Source organism: Ceratotherium simum, chromosome 9 (genome assembly GCF_057802395.1).
Source record: "Ceratotherium simum simum isolate JZ-2026a chromosome 9, ASM5780239v1, whole genome shotgun sequence".
Lineage (NCBI taxonomy): Eukaryota > Metazoa > Chordata > Mammalia > Perissodactyla > Rhinocerotidae > Ceratotherium > Ceratotherium simum.
The window spans coordinates 42,468,689-42,487,357 of NC_141908.1; the positions used below are offsets into that span (position 1 = coordinate 42,468,689).

Here is an 18,669-nt window from a genome sequence, read left to right on the forward strand (position 1 = left end):
AATCCTCCTCTTTTTGCTAAGGAAGACGAGCTCTGAGCTAACAACTATTGCCAATCCTCCTCCTCTTTTTCCCCAAAGCTCCAGTAGATAGTTGTATGTCATAGTTGCACATCCTTCTAGTTGCTGTATGTGGGACGCAGCCTCAGCATGGCCGGAGAAGCAGTACGTTAGTGCGCGCCCAGGGTCCGTACCTGGGCCGCCAGTAGCAGAGCGCGCCACTTAACCGCTAAGCCATGGGGCCGGCCCCCTACTACCTTTTTTCTTACCGTACTCATTTTCTCTAGAATAAGCCTTTACTTACTCTTGTTGTTTTCTTCTGTTATAGTTAACATTTATTCTGTTCTATTTTCCCCTAGAAAAATAACATTACTAGACTGCTTCCTCTCAGATAGCCATTTAAATTGACCAGTAAAAGAAATGATGAGCTGAACAAGAAAGAATGCTATCGTTATTCAGAATTTAGACATGGGATTGTGGTTGATCCATTCAACAGTGTATCTTCCATCTGTATTTCCCTTTTGTAAATTATCAGGATATTAAGTCTAATGAGTCTCTTGCTGTGTCCCTCACGTTGGTGTCCACTTCAATGCAGAAACCCAATAATCCCATCTCTAAATTATTTAAGATGATAATTTACTATATGTGTTATAAAATCTCTGAATAATTTAAGATTAAATAATAGTATTCATTTTATGTAATAGCGAATCCTGAATAATTACCTTCTAAGAGACTCACAGCACAATTGATCTGGCTAACCATGAGTTAATTTTAGATATTAAAAGTTTTAGGGTCGGGGCTGGCCCGGTGGCGCAAGCGGTTAAGTGCACGCGCTCTGCTGCGGCAGCCCGGGGTTCGCTGGTTCGGATCCCGGGCGTGCACTGACGCACTGCTTGTCAAGCCATGCTGTGGTGGCGTCCCATATAAAGTGGAGGAAGATGGGCACGAATGTTAGCCCAGGGCCAGTCTTCCTCAGCAAAAAAAGAGGAGGATTGGCAGATGTTAGCACAGGACTGATCTCCTCACAAAAAAAAAAAAAAAAAAAAGTTTTAGGGTCAAGCAGAATACAGTGAAAAATATTTTGCAATCAAAGCAAATCCAGCACTGTGGATTTTCTTTTTTTAAAGTTCTGTACTAGGTGCTAACATTCTGGCAGAAATTTTCATACTATTTTTCATTAGTTAAAAGCAGTATTTGCAATGGATAATTGCTAATCTTGACCAGAAATAGCCTTTATCACCAAAGGGAATGCTACATAATGAAAAAATCTTGTAATTGTTAAGCCAATGAAGACCATTAAATTTTTTTTGTCTTAATTGTTATGCTAGGTTTTTTTTCCTCAGCGTAATCATCAGTACCACCAAAAGCATTTTATTAATAAAGCACTGTGCTAATGGCTATTACAACTAGTTTTATAAAAATAGTGGTATAACATTTACTTTATATATTATTCATTTGATAATTTTTTTATTGAATTGTTACGTATCCCATGAATTGTAATTTATATCTTGCTAACTCAGCAAGTGCAAAGAACTTTAGCTTTCTTTGATTCTCCCAAACTGCTGTGTGCATAGTAAGTGTTCCATAATGATTGTTTTGAAAAATAGTCCCATATTACAAATTTACTATTTACTGCAAGTATTTGGTTTTGGTTCATTTTATTTTCCAGCTTTATTAAGGTATAATTGACAAAAAAAAATTGTATATAGTTAAAGTGTATGATACATACTTGTCATCTCACATAGTTACCTTTTTTTCATGAGAACAATTAAGATCTACTCTCTTAGCAAATCTCAACTGTATAATATAGTATTATTAACCGTAGTCACCATGTTATACATTAGATATTCAAAATTTATTCATCCTGCATAACTGAAACTTTGTACCCTTTGACCAATATTTCCTCATTTTCCCCTCTCCCCCCTGCCCTTGGTAACCATCATTCTACTCTCCACTTCTATGAGTTTGACTTTTTTAGATTCCATATATAAGTGAAATCATGCAGTATTTGTCTTGCTGTGTCTGACTTATTTCACTCAGCATAATATCCTCCAGATTCATCCATGTTGTTGCAAATGACAGGATTCCCTTCTTTTTTAAGGGTGAATGATATTCCATTATAAATTTATATCACATTCTCTTAATCCATTCATCTATCAACAGAAATTTAGGTTATTTCCATATCTTGGCTATTGTGAATAATGTTTAAGTCTTTTATGGCAAGCTAGTATATTTGAGTTTCTCTTTTTATATATATATTTTAACAGTATCTCAAAATCAGTCATTATAAGGAATTCCTAGGCAAGGTTTAAAATATTCACAAGCAATTAACTAGCAGCTGGTTAAGAATTGTCTCAGTGCCAGAATTACACATTTAGCTTGTATGTATATACGGGGCAAGACACTAATGCCAACTTTAATTTCTTATTTTATCAAACTTAATTTCTACCAGCTTATAAAATTGTTGAAACTTAGAACGTATTTGAAGAATAATTAGTAGAAATGAGTTTGTCAACAAGCATTTTTTTCATTTTTGTAAGTGAAACCATATGTTAGGCTCAATATAAGAACAAGATTTAGATTTGGTTTTCATGTCTAAGTCTCCGGACTTATTTTGTGTGTGTGTGTGTGTGTGTGTGTGTGTGTGTGTGTGTGTCAGGGGTACAGTTAGTATAAACCAGGAAATAAATGTATAATTTGGTAGGTCACAATTTTTTTTGATAACGTACTGTCCCCCAAAAAGGAAGAAAAAATAAATATCTTTTTCAAATTTGCTTTGAATTACAGTAACTAGGCAAGCTATTGGCAATTTATTATACATTATAAGACAGTTAAATGATCCTTTAAATGGCATCTGTGTTCTTAAGAATTGAACATAAGACCCAGCCAAGTCCAAGCAACATTTAGAAGACTTTTATATCTGCACAAAAGACTGAGGATGATCACAAATCTATAGATAATGTGTTTAAAGTGGAGCTTCTAGCTCCTTGTTGTATTTAGCCATTCTGCTTAACTGTTACTTTGCTTAGTAATACTCTACTAGCATCTCTGGACAGGCGCAAGAGAAGGGACTAAAAAATGCAAGGATTCATTTTTGCTACTTTATCTGCTTTTACAGAGTTTTGAGAGAAGAAAAATTAAAGCTATAATTTAAGGCCTGGGGGATTTTTCGTTGGTTTTTCAATTAGCCAAGTTATTGTGCTGTGTATTAGCTTAACATAGATAATTGGAATTCAACTTTAGCTAGCAAGGAAGGTGTTTGCAGTTAGATGAGAAAAGGGGACAGAATTCTTTTAGATAATTATAAGATATACTAACAATATTTCTCAAGAATCCTAGCCTTAGGGATAGCTGCCCCAAGTAGATCTTACTAGTTGTTTGTTTGTTTTTGGATAACAATGTAGCTATCTGTAATTTATTCTAGAATCTTTTGAAAGTATTTATTTTCTGCTATACAAGGACTCCAGGGCTTGAGGTTTTGTTCATTGGGCAGACGCTGTGTTGATGATCAGTCCATCAGTTCACATTTTTCTCCAAGATCTTTCTGGCACGATTCAATTTGTGTTCAGCTCTCGAATGTCTCAAGTACTAATGAGGTCACTGGATCGCTTAAACAATTCTTTTCTCTGTTTTGAAATAAAAATTAGTACTTTGGTAATCTAATCTTTAAAATAAAATAAGATAAACCAAAACGAGTTTGAAAGAAAATTTTTTATTTCAAAATATTGACGTTTGAAAGGCTCAGTTTTTCTTGGAGAAAAGAAATTTTTTTGACTTTGCTGCCACCTCATGGCTAAGACAGTAATTAGAAATGATCCTTCAGGGCCTTATAAAAATACATACCAGGAAAAAAAGTCCACGGAGAAGTCAGAGTAAATGTGAGTTTTGCCTTGCTCATGTAGTAACTTCTTCTCTTTTGTCCTGTAATCTAAGTTTGAGCCCTATCTTTGACCCCGAATTTCATTCCAGTAATAATATATCATAGTCTTCTTGATGCCTTTCTCACCTTTCTTGGTTGCTTTTGGGCTAGATAATTCTACAAAACCATTGTTCTTCTTTAATATGCAATAATAGTCCAACCATAGGCAGCACTTTGCTGTCCCCATGCAGCGGTGAGGCCACAGCAAATTATTTAACTTCTCTATGCCTCAGTTTCCTCAGATAGGAAGTAGAAATAATAACATCTACCTATTTTATAGGGTTGATGTGAAAATTAATTAGGATGATGTAGTTAAATGGCTTGGCATAGTGTCTGACTCTAGTAATTCTAGTAACTCACTTCTCAAATGTGCCATATTTTCAATAAAGCTGGTGTTAGGAACTTAGTAGCTATTAGGTTAAGTACACAATGATTGGTAAATCAATTAGTTTTCTAGGTTTAAATTTAATTTGAAAAAGGCAAAAATTTTAAAAATGGTTCATGTTCAAATGTAACATAATATAAATCTTTGGTATTTTTCACTACCTATCCAAATAGAATTCATAAAACATACTGTGCTATCTATTAAATCATTGTGAGAGCAATAGATGAAAAACATCAGCATCTCAACTGCAATTGGATCTTAAGATGTTAGTTTTCTGGAAGAAATGTGTCCATTTGTTTTACTTCCTCTGGCAGGAATGCAAATCATTGCATGGAGAGTATGTTGGACGAGCCTGCGGCCATGATCACCCATATGTTCCAGATGTTCTGTTTTGGTCAGTGATCCTGTTCTTTTCCACAGTTACTCTGTCAGCCACCCTGAAGCAGTTCAAGACCAGCCGCTATTTTCCAACCAAGGTACTTAGACTACAATTCTCCTGATCAAAATGTAAACCAACATAAAGCAGGTTATAGAGTCATATATGTTTTAGGACAAAAGAAAGAGCAGTTGCTGTTATAAAAGGAGCCACTAAAAGGCTTTTGTGTGAGTGAGCTGTCATTTTAGGATTGTGGTGCAGCGAGGGAGATGAAGAGAAAGCATTTTGTGATACAGGTGTTGGGAGTGCACATGCCCTCTAGACTTTTCTCCTAACTTCAAATCCCAAAAATAAACTTTCACTTTCCCACTCATGTTTCTGGAAATCAAAAGCACACACTGCATTACTGATATCACAAGAATAATTATCATTATTCTTGCCCAGTGAACAGTGGGAACTATTCCAGCCTGACAGATACCTCATAGGAACCCCTGTTACTTTCTCTAGTTGGGAAAGCCCTGCAAGACTCATTGGAACACTATTTTCTTTTTCGTTTTTAAAGTGTCAGTCCCTCCCCCTAACCCACCACGTTTGCATCTGCATATTTGGAAAGGAAAGTAAACAGAGAAACAGCTTAGTTCAATATTTAACACTGTAAAGTAACACCTATAATGTCTGACTCAGCCAAAAAAAAAAAAAAGGAAAGAAAAGAAACAAGAAAACAAGCTTTTTAGGGATGAGCTAAAGATTATGATCAAAATTCCACTCTGGGAAAATATTTTAAGAACTGTTTCTTCCAGAGAAAACTTCTATAATGTCACCTCTTCCTTCCCTAACGTAGAAGATTCATTTCTTTCCCCTGAAAGCTTAATTCAATTAATACAAAATTATTTTTTTGTAAGTTGAAACAATAATCTCCTGCATTTTGTGTGTTTCTGTGTGTATTATAAAGGCAACCTAATAGAAGCCAGATCTTGATAATTGTATAAGGATTTTTGCTCAAAGATAGCTTTATAAATGAGAAATGGCTTTAAAAACTGGTTTACATAGAATGACTTCTAAATTTGCCCACTCTGTTGTGCACATTCCATGCTGCCACACTTATATCCCAGATAAACTAAAATATTATGCTTCTTCAATAAAAGTAGATAATTTTATTTTATGGTTCTTCAGGTTCATCATATTACAATGATACCTGTGTGAGAAAGAGTCTAAAATTCAGCCAAATTCTGGCCATGAAACCTTATTCTGTGTTCTAAATACTCACACACTTGGGTTCATAATAAACAGATTTTAAATGAATACTGAAAACAGAACAATCACCATTGTAGCTATTCCATAATGCCTCATTCTGGAAAGGTTGAGTGTGTATCCATCTTAATGACAGAGATACATAAATATATATTCAGGTTCTGACAGAGCTAATGGTAATATTATAGTATGCATAAAATGTAATATTATGATATTATGTCATAAAGTGTTTATAAAGTGTGACTCTAAATTATGTTCCTGAGTACTCCTCACTATTTATAGTTCCTTCAAGTGACAAGTGTTTTCATTATTTTTAGGTTCGATCCATAGTGAGTGACTTTGCTGTCTTTCTTACAATTCTGTGTATGGTTTTAATTGACTATGCCATTGGGATCCCATCTCCAAAACTACAAGTACCAAGTGTTTTCAAGGTGAAGTTATCATAGCATTTGCTATCTATTTCTCCATCTCTGTAGGTCTAATCTTCCTTTAGATGATGGCTCTAACCCTAGGACTTGGGTTTTCCATGAAAATATAAAAAATATCGATTAAAAGAGCAGTAAATCAAATGCCCACAGCATGACTAAAATTTTGGTCTAGTATTAAAAAAATAAGAATCAGAGAAATAGAAACCTAGAGGCCACTTAAAAAATTTCTTGTCAATTATTCCAGTTGTAATATCTATATACAACAGTCCTAAATGATAAGGAAGCATTTTGAAACTAAGGGAAATGTATTATCTTGATGCAGAATTGCACAGTGGATAACAGATAAAACCGGGTCTGGAATAGAATTCTGACCATGTTGCTAACTATGTATGTGACCTTGGGCCAGTAACTTAACCTGTCTGAGCCTGAGTTTTCTGACCTGGGAAACAGGGCTGGGGACTTCCTCAAAGAATTGTTGTCAAAATGAAATCCTTTGGGACTCACTCCAGCCACCAGCCATGTGTAGAATCCTTCCCTGAGCCCGTGATGTGACCAAGTGTCTTTTTTGCTGTTTTCACATAATGGCCTGTGCACACATCTAAAGTAAGAGTTACACAGTTATCAACGTGCTATTGGAAATGTAAATGAATTTGCCAATCGTAAATGATAAATATTAATATTATCTTATTTAATATAAGCGTTGAGTTAGAACACAGCTTTCTGGGCTTGTCAGAGTTCAAATCCTATCTCCACCACTTACTAGCTTTGGGACCTTAGGCAACTTACTGGACCTCTCTATGCCTCAGTTTACTTATCTGTATCTTCTTTAGAGTGTTATAAAGAAAAAATAGGTTAAAATGTTTAAAGCATTTAGAATGGTGCCTGGTGCCTTATAAATGCTTTGTGAATATTATTATTATTATTAATCATAGCTCACTCAGCATATCAGTTTATATTTAGGGCTTTCCTGGTAGCATCTGTAAGACTTAATTTGATTAGGTATTCATTAATCCGGTTAATAACTATGTACATTCTTTTATTTTGCACAGCCCACCAGAGATGATCGTGGCTGGTTTGTTACACCTTTAGGTCCAAATCCCTGGTGGACAGTAATAGCTGCTATTATTCCAGCTTTACTTTGTACCATTCTAATTTTTATGGACCAACAGATTACAGCTGTCATCATCAACAGAAAAGAGCATAAGCTAAAGGTATATTTTAACATCCATTTTAATGTAAATAATTATGACTTAACTGATGTCAATTGATGTTCATTATACTTTGCCTGTATTCTGTAGTCATTTGTACAGTGAAATATTAAAATAATGTGTTCAGGTTCATAATTTTTATTGTCTGTATTCATGACACTTTGTCCTACAATGAGCTTTAAATTAATTAATTAATTTTTATTAATTAATTTATAGCACTTGGCTGAGCTATAAACTCAGAAACCTTACCTCCAGGACTTAAAATAAAAAAGATTGCCCAAGTTCTAACTTTCTTTACCATGTTTAACATATTTTAATGAAATACCAATTTGTCTTACATCTTGGATTCCTCTTTTTCTCTATTTGACCCTAAGTATCTCCATTAGATTACATTCATTATTAAAACAACTTACATCTTCAGATATTTCTCATTGTTTTTAGTTATTCTTCTGATTCTTCTGTCTATAATGCCTATGACAACAAAACCCAGACATAAATGTTATAGTTTGTAAGTGACATTTTTATTGAGTTTTATTGCAGATTTCAATGACTTCTTTTTTTTACAAAGAGGATAAATATGGATACATCTTGTTTATTATATTCTGACCCTGCTATTTTGCAACAGTGAATAATTGAAGTTGTTCAGTGGTGTGCAGTTTGTCTGAGATATGTAATGTGAGCACTATCACTTACTGGAATATGTGAAATAAAATCAACAAAACTATTGAAGGGTTAAAAATAATCTGAATCAAACCTTGTAAAAACAGAACATGAACAATGTTGTTTTGTTCTGGTATCATGGGAAAATTGCCAGCTATCTTCACATACTCTTTAAACTTTAGGAAAAGATTCATTGTCAGAGCAATAGAAATCATGCTTTATAGGCCTTTATAAGTATGTTTGTTAGAAAGATTTTTTAAAAATCTCTGAACTGTTTAATGGAAAATACTAATGACATAAATGTGAGAAAGCACAATTTTTTGTAATAAATATTACTAAAAAGGAATTTTGTGTATATATTGAAGAGAGTGTATGTCTATCTTAAAACAAAGAGCATTCTTCATTCTCTTTGTAAAAAGTAACTTAAGCGTGCTCAAAAACTTTTTCATAAGGAGTTCATTCAATTCACTTGTTTTTGTCAAATAAAAATTTTAATTATTAAAGGTATATTTTACAAGAATATTTTATAAAGTCTTAGTAACTAGACCAGTGGTGTGCTGGTACATGTTTAACAATCAGTTCTGTGTGTATAGAAAAAGAGAGAGACCCTGATTTATAATGTTTGCTGATTTTCATGGTGTGAATACTCCCACTGTGGTCCATTTCAAGCTACCAATGTGACATCAATTGGCAGGAAAAAATTTTGAGAATTAAACAATTGGCTCTCATAAGCCTATATGAGCTGGCTCCAAAACACCGCTGAACTACACCATTCAAAATTGGAAACTAAATCATTTACAACCCTCAAACAAGGAATTCAGATTTCCAAGTTTAATAGCCTACTTAATATCAATTATTTAAAAATATTATCTGCTCTTAAAGTATCAGCTTTCTGCAAAAACAAATACCACCACAACTTAATTATTAAAGTTACACAGTTGATTAAGTAGATCTATGAAACAAGCATAAGTTCTTTATGTTGAATATTGTTAGTTTGCTATTCTCTTAGAAGTAGGAAAACATTCCTAGACATGAGTTCATTTTTTAAAACTGAATACATCTCTATTTTTCTCATTATAAAGTAATATATGATTTTGGTTTAAAAAATTAGACAATATAAAAAGTTAAAAGACAAAAGTGAAAAACACTGTAATTTCATTACCTAGAGACAACATTGTTAATATTTTGATATATACCCAAATATATATCTTTATACTACATATGTTGGTTATATTTTTTTCACATAAGAGCATTATCATGGTAATCATCCCATGTCAACCATATAAATCTGTATTATCATTTTCAGTGGCTGTATATATATTTCATTGTATGACACTTGTTTTAAAATGAGCTAAGACTCCGTTTTAGGAAGAAAGTGGGCTGTATAATCATTGTTTCTCCTTCAAAGGAAGTTTTTTTTTGTAGCCTTTATAATTAGGCAGAAATCCCACTGATTTCACAGAAAAATTATCCTTTGTAAAGGCTATCAGCTAAATTGATACAGGGAGTATTTTTTTCTAAGTATTAATGGAATCATATTAAAACAAAATGTGAAAGTAAGGGAAAACTGGCTAAGGGTGATATTACCTTTCTGGCCATTCTGTATCCTTGCTCTTTCCAGGACTTGCGCTTTGTCCTTCATGAGCCTATGGTAGGCCCTTGACATTCACAGCCTTTCCAAAGCTCTAAATCAACAAATATACTGTATTTCCCCCTTTACATATCAAATAGAATAGCTAAAATATAATAAGCATTCTTTAAGTGGTCCTTTCAAGTACTTGCATTTATAGAATTAAATGTAGAACTAAAGCATTTAATATTTTTGTCACTGAAATAAACTTGAGGCTATATTACTAAACCATATTACATTATTTGTACATTACCTTATTGTACAAATAAATGACTGTGTAATCAAAAGATTCATATTTTACCCCTTAATAGCCTAGATTTAGTAAGCAAGAGAGCAGATCTGGCTTAATCATAAACTTGTTGTATTGCCACAGGTAGAAGATCCATTCCTTTCTTGGCCACTATAAGTCTGAAAACTCCATCCTCCTCCTTGAATATGGATATTTGCAAAGCAAGTTCCATGCTGCAAAGACATATTTTATCTACATGGAACACTTCTTTTTTTTTTTTTTAGCCTATAACCTTTGTCTTCTATAAGCTTCAGTATAGTGTGATCTGCTGCTGCTGCTTTTCCTGTTAACAACAAAAAATCACCTTCTCAGAACATTCTTTGCTCAGAGTAGTGGTTTATTCCATAGCTGTTCTCCCCGCCTGTTGCTTCACCGAAGTGTTTGCAGTCTCCTGGCTTTGACTTGAACCACATTGTCACGAAAAGACATGTTTCTTGAGTACATCCCCAGACCACAAGTTAACCACATTTTCAGCTTTTACTAATTTTCCTTTTTCACTTGAAAATCCATTTTTGCCTTAGTTGGCGCATTCCCTGATGTAGTGTAATGAATCATGTTTTTTAGTTTCTGTATCGAGCACCTGTAGACTGCATGTTGTGTTTCTAAGTCTACATCATATATCCAAGTCACCTTGGAATTCATCATTTCGTTCTTTCTCTCTCCCAAACTTATATTTTAGATCTTTTCACTCCTTTCTCACCTCCATCACCAAAACTAATAGTTGGTTTTCTTTTAGAGGGTGTTTTTCATGCCATTAAAAATGGTTTTTATCATTTTATGAGTGTTACTACATACACAGTAAAGTTGTGTTGAGCTGCAAAGGCCAGACCCAACTCACTGGCTGAGTGACCTCCTCCTCCCACAGAATGAAGAAGCTCAAAATTAGCAACACCCTGGTTCACTGCGCTTCATGATCCTTTGGGTCGCTCTAGAGTAACAGAAGCTGCTAATGTAAAAATTTGAGAATACAAATTAACATATATATTATATATAGAAATAGATGTAAATCCATACTTTCTAGGATTTTTTGTTTGTTTCTTCCCTAGAGAAGTAGGATGGGCATGGGTTAACTGAATCACTTTGAAAAGCGTTAAAAATATCAGCTATTTTTTTTAATACATTCTCTAAAAGTGAAAAGAAAGAGAAATATTATCTTACAGAAAAGAAAGTTTCTGTTAAGATACAACTGTGGGATTTTCTACATGTTTCTGTAGACAGTTCAGGCTTCTTTTGACATCATTTTTAATAAACAGCAATACAACCCCAGATCACTTGAGTAAATGAATGCATTTGCAACATTCATTTGGCACCACATTCTCTTGATGATTATGGCATTTGATATGTTCTTTTTTGCCCTCTTTGTCAGCCTGGTTCTTCATGTCAATCTATAGTCTTTTATGTGGTTAACTTGACAGATGCAGGAAATTGCTGCCAAGCTTTGAAATGAATTTTTTCAGCGGTGGCATCTGGGTATCAGATGGTCCTCTTGGCTGGCCTCTTGTCTTGCTGCATGTTGGTTTTAGTGGGGTCTGGTGTAGCATCACCTGTTGCTATGCTCCCTTTTCCTCCCATATGTCCATTTCCTGTGATTCAAGGATGAATGTGAGAATAAAAGCTCTGGTTCTGTCTTTATTTCAGAAAAAAATCTACAGAAATATGTTAGAAGGTGAAGAGTTCTCTCTCTGACAAAGGGATACTTCCCTTTGGCTGGCATGCCTATCAGCTAATAATTTGGTTACAAAGACCAAGTTTTTAAAGACGTTTTAAATGAAAGGCAAGGAGAAGGATGATGATTAATTAGTGGAAGTTCCAGAACTGCTTTATTTCCTTTGATTCACATTAAATTAAGATGGTCCCGTTGTTGTACAACATAATCAGGGGGAAATTGTATTTTTGTTTTTATTATATACTTGTACTTTACAAAGCTAGCTTTCTAAATGTAAAGAGGAAATTATTCCCTCTGAAAGCATTATTTTGTCTGCTTTCTGCAATTCAGAATCCCACTGTTTACATTTGTATTGTATTTTTTTCTTTTTTTGGTGAGGAAGATTGGCCCTGAGCTAACATCTTTGCCCATCTTCCTCTATTTCGTATATGGGACACTGCCACAGCATGGCTTGATGAGTGGTGCATAGTCTGCACCCGGGATCCAAACCTGCGAACCCCGGGCTGCTGAAGCAGAGCACGCGAATTTAACCACTACACCACCGGGCCAGCCTCTGTATTGTATTTTTAAAACCCTAAATAAAAGCTGTAGGAAATCACTATCACGAAGAAGGCCTTGCTCATATTATTAAGCCATAGTGAAAGTGGACCCTGGGAAAGTCCAGGGTGTGCTAAAAGCACAAGCCCGACTCGCAAGGCTGCCCGTCCTCTGCCCTCCTCTGATGTTTACCTCACGGCCACTGGCACCTCTTCCATCTTCCATTCTCTCTTAGCAGTACCACAACTTTGCAAAACAGCCCAGAGGGCACCCTTCACACTGTCCTCCCTCAGATGCAGGGGCTTAAGTGGTTAGGTCCTTTACTGTTCTATATCCTTCTCACTCCAGAGTCTCTAAGACAAAACACTCCTCTAACTGGTTAAGATGTTGTCTTTTAAAGGGATCAAAATTTGATTTCTATTCTGTGCACCTCCATCTTCCAAAATGTTCTGCCAAAGGACCAGGGGACCAGTCTGGCCCTGGTGAACTTCTTCCTATGCCTTTTTGGTTAGGCTGACATCAGGGTGTTTCTCTCCCCTCTCTTCAGCTTGTGGTGATGAAAATCTTTCCTGAGTTATTTGCAAAGAAAAGTTTCCAGAGTCACAGTCATGAGGGAAATTGAGTTGAGGCATTTTGGTGAACTGTAGCATTGCACCAGCTGAGCTCACCCAAGGAAGGGCATCCCAGAATTGGTGACAATGCAGCAGGAAAAGGTCCTTATGTAGCTAGCTCCCATTTTCTCCTCACAGTCATCTCCTGAGCTTCTATCATTTGGCAGGCATAAGCAGAAAAAAAAGCAAGTACAACTGACTTTTTGAATGTTTTTTCCTAATAAAACAATTAACAAAGCAAAATAGCAGACAGAAAACACTACTATGACAAATATGGCACAAATACTCAGTATGTTTCACACTCCAGGCTATATGAGCTTTCATATTAAATAGAAACTGCTTGCAGTTTGGTAAGACTGCCTGTAAAAAAGCCAAAATTGGTCTTCGAGAAGAATTGGTAATCTCTGCTCCTGTTCATAATAACAAATTTAACAGCTATATTTATTTTGAAATAGTTATTAAATTTGACTCTAAAAGGTGTTTCAATGACGCATATTTCCTTTTAAAAAAGTCAATCTGTAACTTATTGATGTCTCGTTGTGTGCCAATGATTGTGCTAAAAGCTATGGGAAATACTGAGAAATTATATAAGCTACCTGCCTTTAAGAAACGTATACTTTTATTGAGGAGCCTTGAAACAAATAAGTACAAAAGAAACATTTATTGTTCAACTGCTAGAATATAATAGTCGCTAACGTTTACTGGGTGCTTACTGTATATGAGACATTGCTCTAACTGATTTGCAAAATTAGTTTAATTCTTACAACAATCCAACGAGATGCCTCCTATTATCATCATCGCCATTTTTCAGTTAGGGAAATAGAGGCACAAGAGGTTGAATGATTTGCCCAAGGTCGTTGGTTGAGCCAGCATTTGATCCTAAGCCACTTGTCTCTAGAACCTAAACCCTTAGCCACTTTACTGTACTACCTCTCATGAAGCAGTCATTAAGAGTTAGAATGTAAAGTAGGCCAAGTCTTTTGCTACCTCTGAGGAGTTACACTGTCCATTTCCTATAGGGGAGGGAGGGAGAGGGTAACACTGCTCTTCCCCATCTTCAGTCTCTCTCCACAGAGAGACCTTACCTATCAACATCTCCAAGAGAGCATCTCCAGCTCCCCACGTTTCCACATGCCCCTTGCACCCACCTTCCCTTATTTACATTTCCTGCCTGGTCCTGGAAAGCACTGACGTTTGCAACACCTGGAGCTCAGTGATGGTGGAGCAGGATCACAGAGAGCTAGAAAACACAAGAACTATCATTTTGAGGAGATGTCAAATTTTCTAGTGCTGAAACTGAAACAAATGAGAACAAGACAGTACTATATTAGGATCAAAATGAGTATATATAAGGAGCTTAGTTTCCGTGATATTATTTTTCCCAATAAAGGTCACTCATGGAGATAAAAGAGGGCAATTGGAAACTACGTGTTTTAAGCAGAGTTTATCTTTAGGAGATCTGACAGGCAGGGTTTCTTGGTATTGTCAGGAAGTGGTTTCTATTCACAATTAGGCCATTCTTATCTCTGTTGTTGACACAGTCCTTACTTTGTTTTCTCAGCCTCATGCCTGGTATATGGTCGGTGCTCAATAATTTTTTGTATGAATTAATAATAAATGAATAGATATATGAATTGTGAATTAACTTCCCTGTTTAAGGAAACTAAGAGAAGTGACTGTGTTTGATAATGACTTTATTTATCCCATAGGAATAGAATAAAAACTAATGTAATATTAACCCAGAAATACATTAAACCTATTCAAGTATGTAGAAGTCACTATAATAATAATTGCAATAGGAACATCTGCAAATTTTCTTTAAGTGGATTATATATTTTGAGACTGTTACCTTTTTATCTTTAATTTATTTTGCATTTTGGAATCAGTTATATAAGACTCAAGAGAGTATCTCTTTTCTATTCTTACTGTTCTATGGTGGTGGTGTCCTTTGTGTTTATATTAAATTCCTATGAGAATCCTCTTTTGTTTCTTTTAACAGAAAGGTTGTGGGTACCATCTGGATCTGTTAATGGTGGCTGTCATGCTTGGTGTGTGCTCCATCATGGGCCTGCCGTGGTTTGTGGCTGCCACTGTCCTCTCCATCACTCATGTCAACAGCCTAAAACTGGAATCAGAATGTTCAGCTCCAGGAGAACAACCCAAATTTCTTGGCATTCGAGAGCAAAGGGTTACTGGGCTTATGATTTTTATTCTTATGGGTTCATCGGTCTTTATGACCAGTATCCTGAAGGTAAAGAAATCTGCCTTTATAAATTTGAGAGAAGGCAGAATATATTTATTATTGTTTAAGAAATTTCATTTGAGTCTAAGCCATCAATTTGCAAATATTGTATGGCATGTGATGAAAGTGATGAATTTCTTTACTATGTTTATATAACTTCTTAACAGGGGAAATTATGTGCTATATGTTAGAATCCTTAAATACATTAAAAATTTAATCAGGCAAAGGAAAATTTGACATGTAAATTATTACTGTAATTTTGAAATGATGATCAACTTATGGGAAAAAGGTCACACTGACTTGTGACCTGAGTTTACTGCAGACCTATACAAAATAAAGTTTCTATTTTCTTATCAGTGGATGGATATATTTGCAATTAACATTACCTAGTATAAGATAGAAGTGCAGAGATGAGTGACTTCATGGTCGCTCATGGTCATAGCCACATGTGCAGTTTTGTATTGTAAATGTTCCATAGAACTACTACATGGACATCATCGTTGTATATTTATATTGTATATTATGCATACATATTGTATTCTATATTATTTTTTCACATTTAAAATTATTAAATCTATTTTGAAGAGTATAAAGAGTAATTATTTGTTATGTAATTTTGGCAGATATTTCCAAAGTGTGTCCATTATATTTTAAATTATAACTCATTTTAGTTGTATATAATTTAAAAATTCTAATTGAATTATTAATCATTTACACAAGTTTACTTGTATTTAATCATTTATGCAAGTACATTTGCAAGAATTAATTTCTATGTTATTTAAGTATAGTAATAGAATGATGCTGAGCTATTCCAATAAAAAGAGAAAAATTGAACAATCCATATGTCTACAAATATCCGGTATAATGTAGGAATAATATCTACATGTTAGTTCTGTTGTTCACCTTTAAATCAAATATCTTACCATTGGGAAACAAAATTCAAATTTTCCTAAAGTAGTATAATAATAATAGTTAATATTTATTGTTTACTATGTATCATGTGTATTTTTATAGATTTTGGCCTATTAAATACTCATAACAACCCTATTATTATCATCCCTTTTTAGATATTGGGAAACTAAGGCACAGAGAACTTAAGTAACTTATCTAAGTTTACACAGCTAAAAAGCGCGAAAGCTGGGATTTGAACCCATCTTTTCTGGCTTGCCCTATGCTGCTTCTAAAATATTTATTTTTCTGTGTTTTTCTTTGGTAAGTGCAAAATGGCATGACCACATGATATTTGAAAATAACTTGCGCCTTTTCTCCAATTGTTCTTTTACAGTTTATTCCCATGCCGGTGCTGTATGGAGTGTTTCTTTATATGGGTGCTTCATCTCTAAAGGGAATTCAGGTAAATTCCTTGCAGTAATACAGGCACATCTGTGAATGACTTACCTTAAGGTCTATTGACACTAAGTCATGTGATGGTTAAGAAAATGATATCATCTGGGGAGCAGCCTTCAGACCACAATTAAATTTCTTCAAAGTGGTTCATAATCTTAGAGTACTTTTGTCTCCCATAAGTATATTAAAATATATAAAAGGTTTAGACTTTACAACCATTTTAGAAAACCAATAGGAGTGCATTTAAAAATATATCCAAACATTTTTAATCTTTAATACTATAATCATGTATATGGACATCTATCCATAAGAATAGAAAAAACTTTATGCACAAAGATGTTCATTGAAACACATACTATCAGAATACTGGAAACAACCCAATTATCCAACAGCAGTAAAATAATTAAGTAAGCTATGGTACATTCATTTAAAATTGATAATTATGATGATCATAAAAGTAACATGGTAAAAATGCTTACAGCATAATGCAAAGTGAAAACGTAGGAAAACAAGTTGTACCTCCCTTAGGGTTATAAAGTCATGAGTACGGGTGGATTTAAAAAGAAGCTGGAGAAATAAAAACAATTTATTAAGATCATGAGATCCTGAGTGATTTTTTTCCTTTTATGTTTGTTTTTCTGTTCTTATTATAATAGTATTTATAGAATTATTTTGTAAGTTAAACTAAAAATAAACATATAGGGTAAGGCAGTTTCAAAGTATAAGGGAAACCTTATTAATTGTTTAAGTAAGCATGTGTTAAATAAATATAGTTGCTGTATTAATTTTCTATTGCTGCATAACAAATTACTATAAAACTTAGTGGCATTAAACAGCAAACATTTATTATCTCACAGTTTCTGTGGGTCGTGAATTTGGGAACAGATTAACCAGCTTGTTCTGGCTCAAGATGTCTCGTGTGGTTGCTGTCAGGATGTGGACAAGGGCTGCAGTCGTCTGAAGGCTTGAACTGGACTGGGGATCTAGGTCCAAGATGGCTTATCACAGAGCTGTGGGCAAGAGGCATCAGTTCCTCTCTGGCTGTTGCTGGGAGGCCTCAGTTTTTTGCCACATGGGCCTCTCCATAGGACACGTAAGTGTCCTCACGATATAGAAGCTAACTTCCGTCAGAGTGAACAATACCAGAGAGAGCAAGAGTGAAGTCACCGTGCCTTTTGACTTAGTCCCCAAAGTCGCACATGGTCACTTCTACTTTTTTTCTGTTTGTTATAGGTGAGTCATTATGTCCAGCTTGCGCACAAGGGGAAGGAAATTAGACTCTATCTCCTGAAGAGAATTGTATCAAAGAATTTGTGGACACATTTTAAAACCACCCCAAGTGTATTCTAAATCTTTGTAGAGGCTGTTGGCAAATTATTCCTGCTTATGATACTGTAGTGGGTTGAATAGTGTTCCCCCTAAATTCATGTCTACCTGGAATCTCAGAATGTGACCTTATTTGGAAATAAAGTCTTTGCAGATGTAATTAGTTATGGATCTCAGGATGACCTCATCCTGGATTTAGGGTGAACCCTGAATTCGGTGACTAGGGTCCTTATAAGCAGAGGAGAGGACACAGAGAAACACAGGGGAGAAGGTCACAGAAGATGGAGGCAGAGATTGGAGTTTTGCTGCCACGAGCCAAAAAACATCAGGAGCTACCAGGAAAGTTTCTTCTCTAGAGCCTTCAGAGGGAGCCATGGCCCTGCCAACACCTCGACTTCAGACTTCTGGCCTCCACAACTTCCAGAGAATAAATTTCTACTGTTTTAAGCCACCAAATTGTGGTAATTTGTTATGGCAGAACTAGAAAAGTTGTACAGATTTCTACTTAAATTTGCCTTTGAATAATCTTGTTTTAAACTTAACATTATTATCCCAAACACTTAAATTTTCTTGAAAGGAGACTAATTTTGAGGGTCATTTGTTGTAAAGTATCATTTATTTTTTGTTGACTAAAAGGAAAATACAAATTGCTGCTTTTTCTGTGACACAGCTAGACTCATTGCTGCTCAAAGACTTATTAAAGAAAAGTCACCTGACTGAGGATTATGAATTTGTCAAATTAACATGTAAGTGGAGCACAGGGTGTTAGATGGTGAGCTGAGTTTCAACAACAGACT

At 34.9% G+C, this 18,669-nt stretch overlaps 1 protein-coding gene across 3 annotated transcripts in view; it reads left to right on the forward strand.

Moving 5' to 3' along the window:
- SLC4A10 (solute carrier family 4 member 10) overlaps positions 1-18,669 on the forward strand; it is a 210,272-nt gene that overhangs the window by 169,888 nt on the left and 21,715 nt on the right. For all 3 annotated transcript variants that reach the window (XM_087435291.1, XM_087435292.1, XM_087435293.1), the window contains 5 exons: positions 4,616-4,777; positions 6,246-6,359; positions 7,406-7,567; positions 14,957-15,208; positions 16,485-16,553. In XM_087435291.1, the coding sequence (XP_087291417.1) occupies positions 4,616-4,777; positions 6,246-6,359; positions 7,406-7,567; positions 14,957-15,208; positions 16,485-16,553 (759 nt within the window). The remainder of the gene's footprint in view (positions 1-4,615; positions 4,778-6,245; positions 6,360-7,405; positions 7,568-14,956; positions 15,209-16,484; positions 16,554-18,669) is intronic.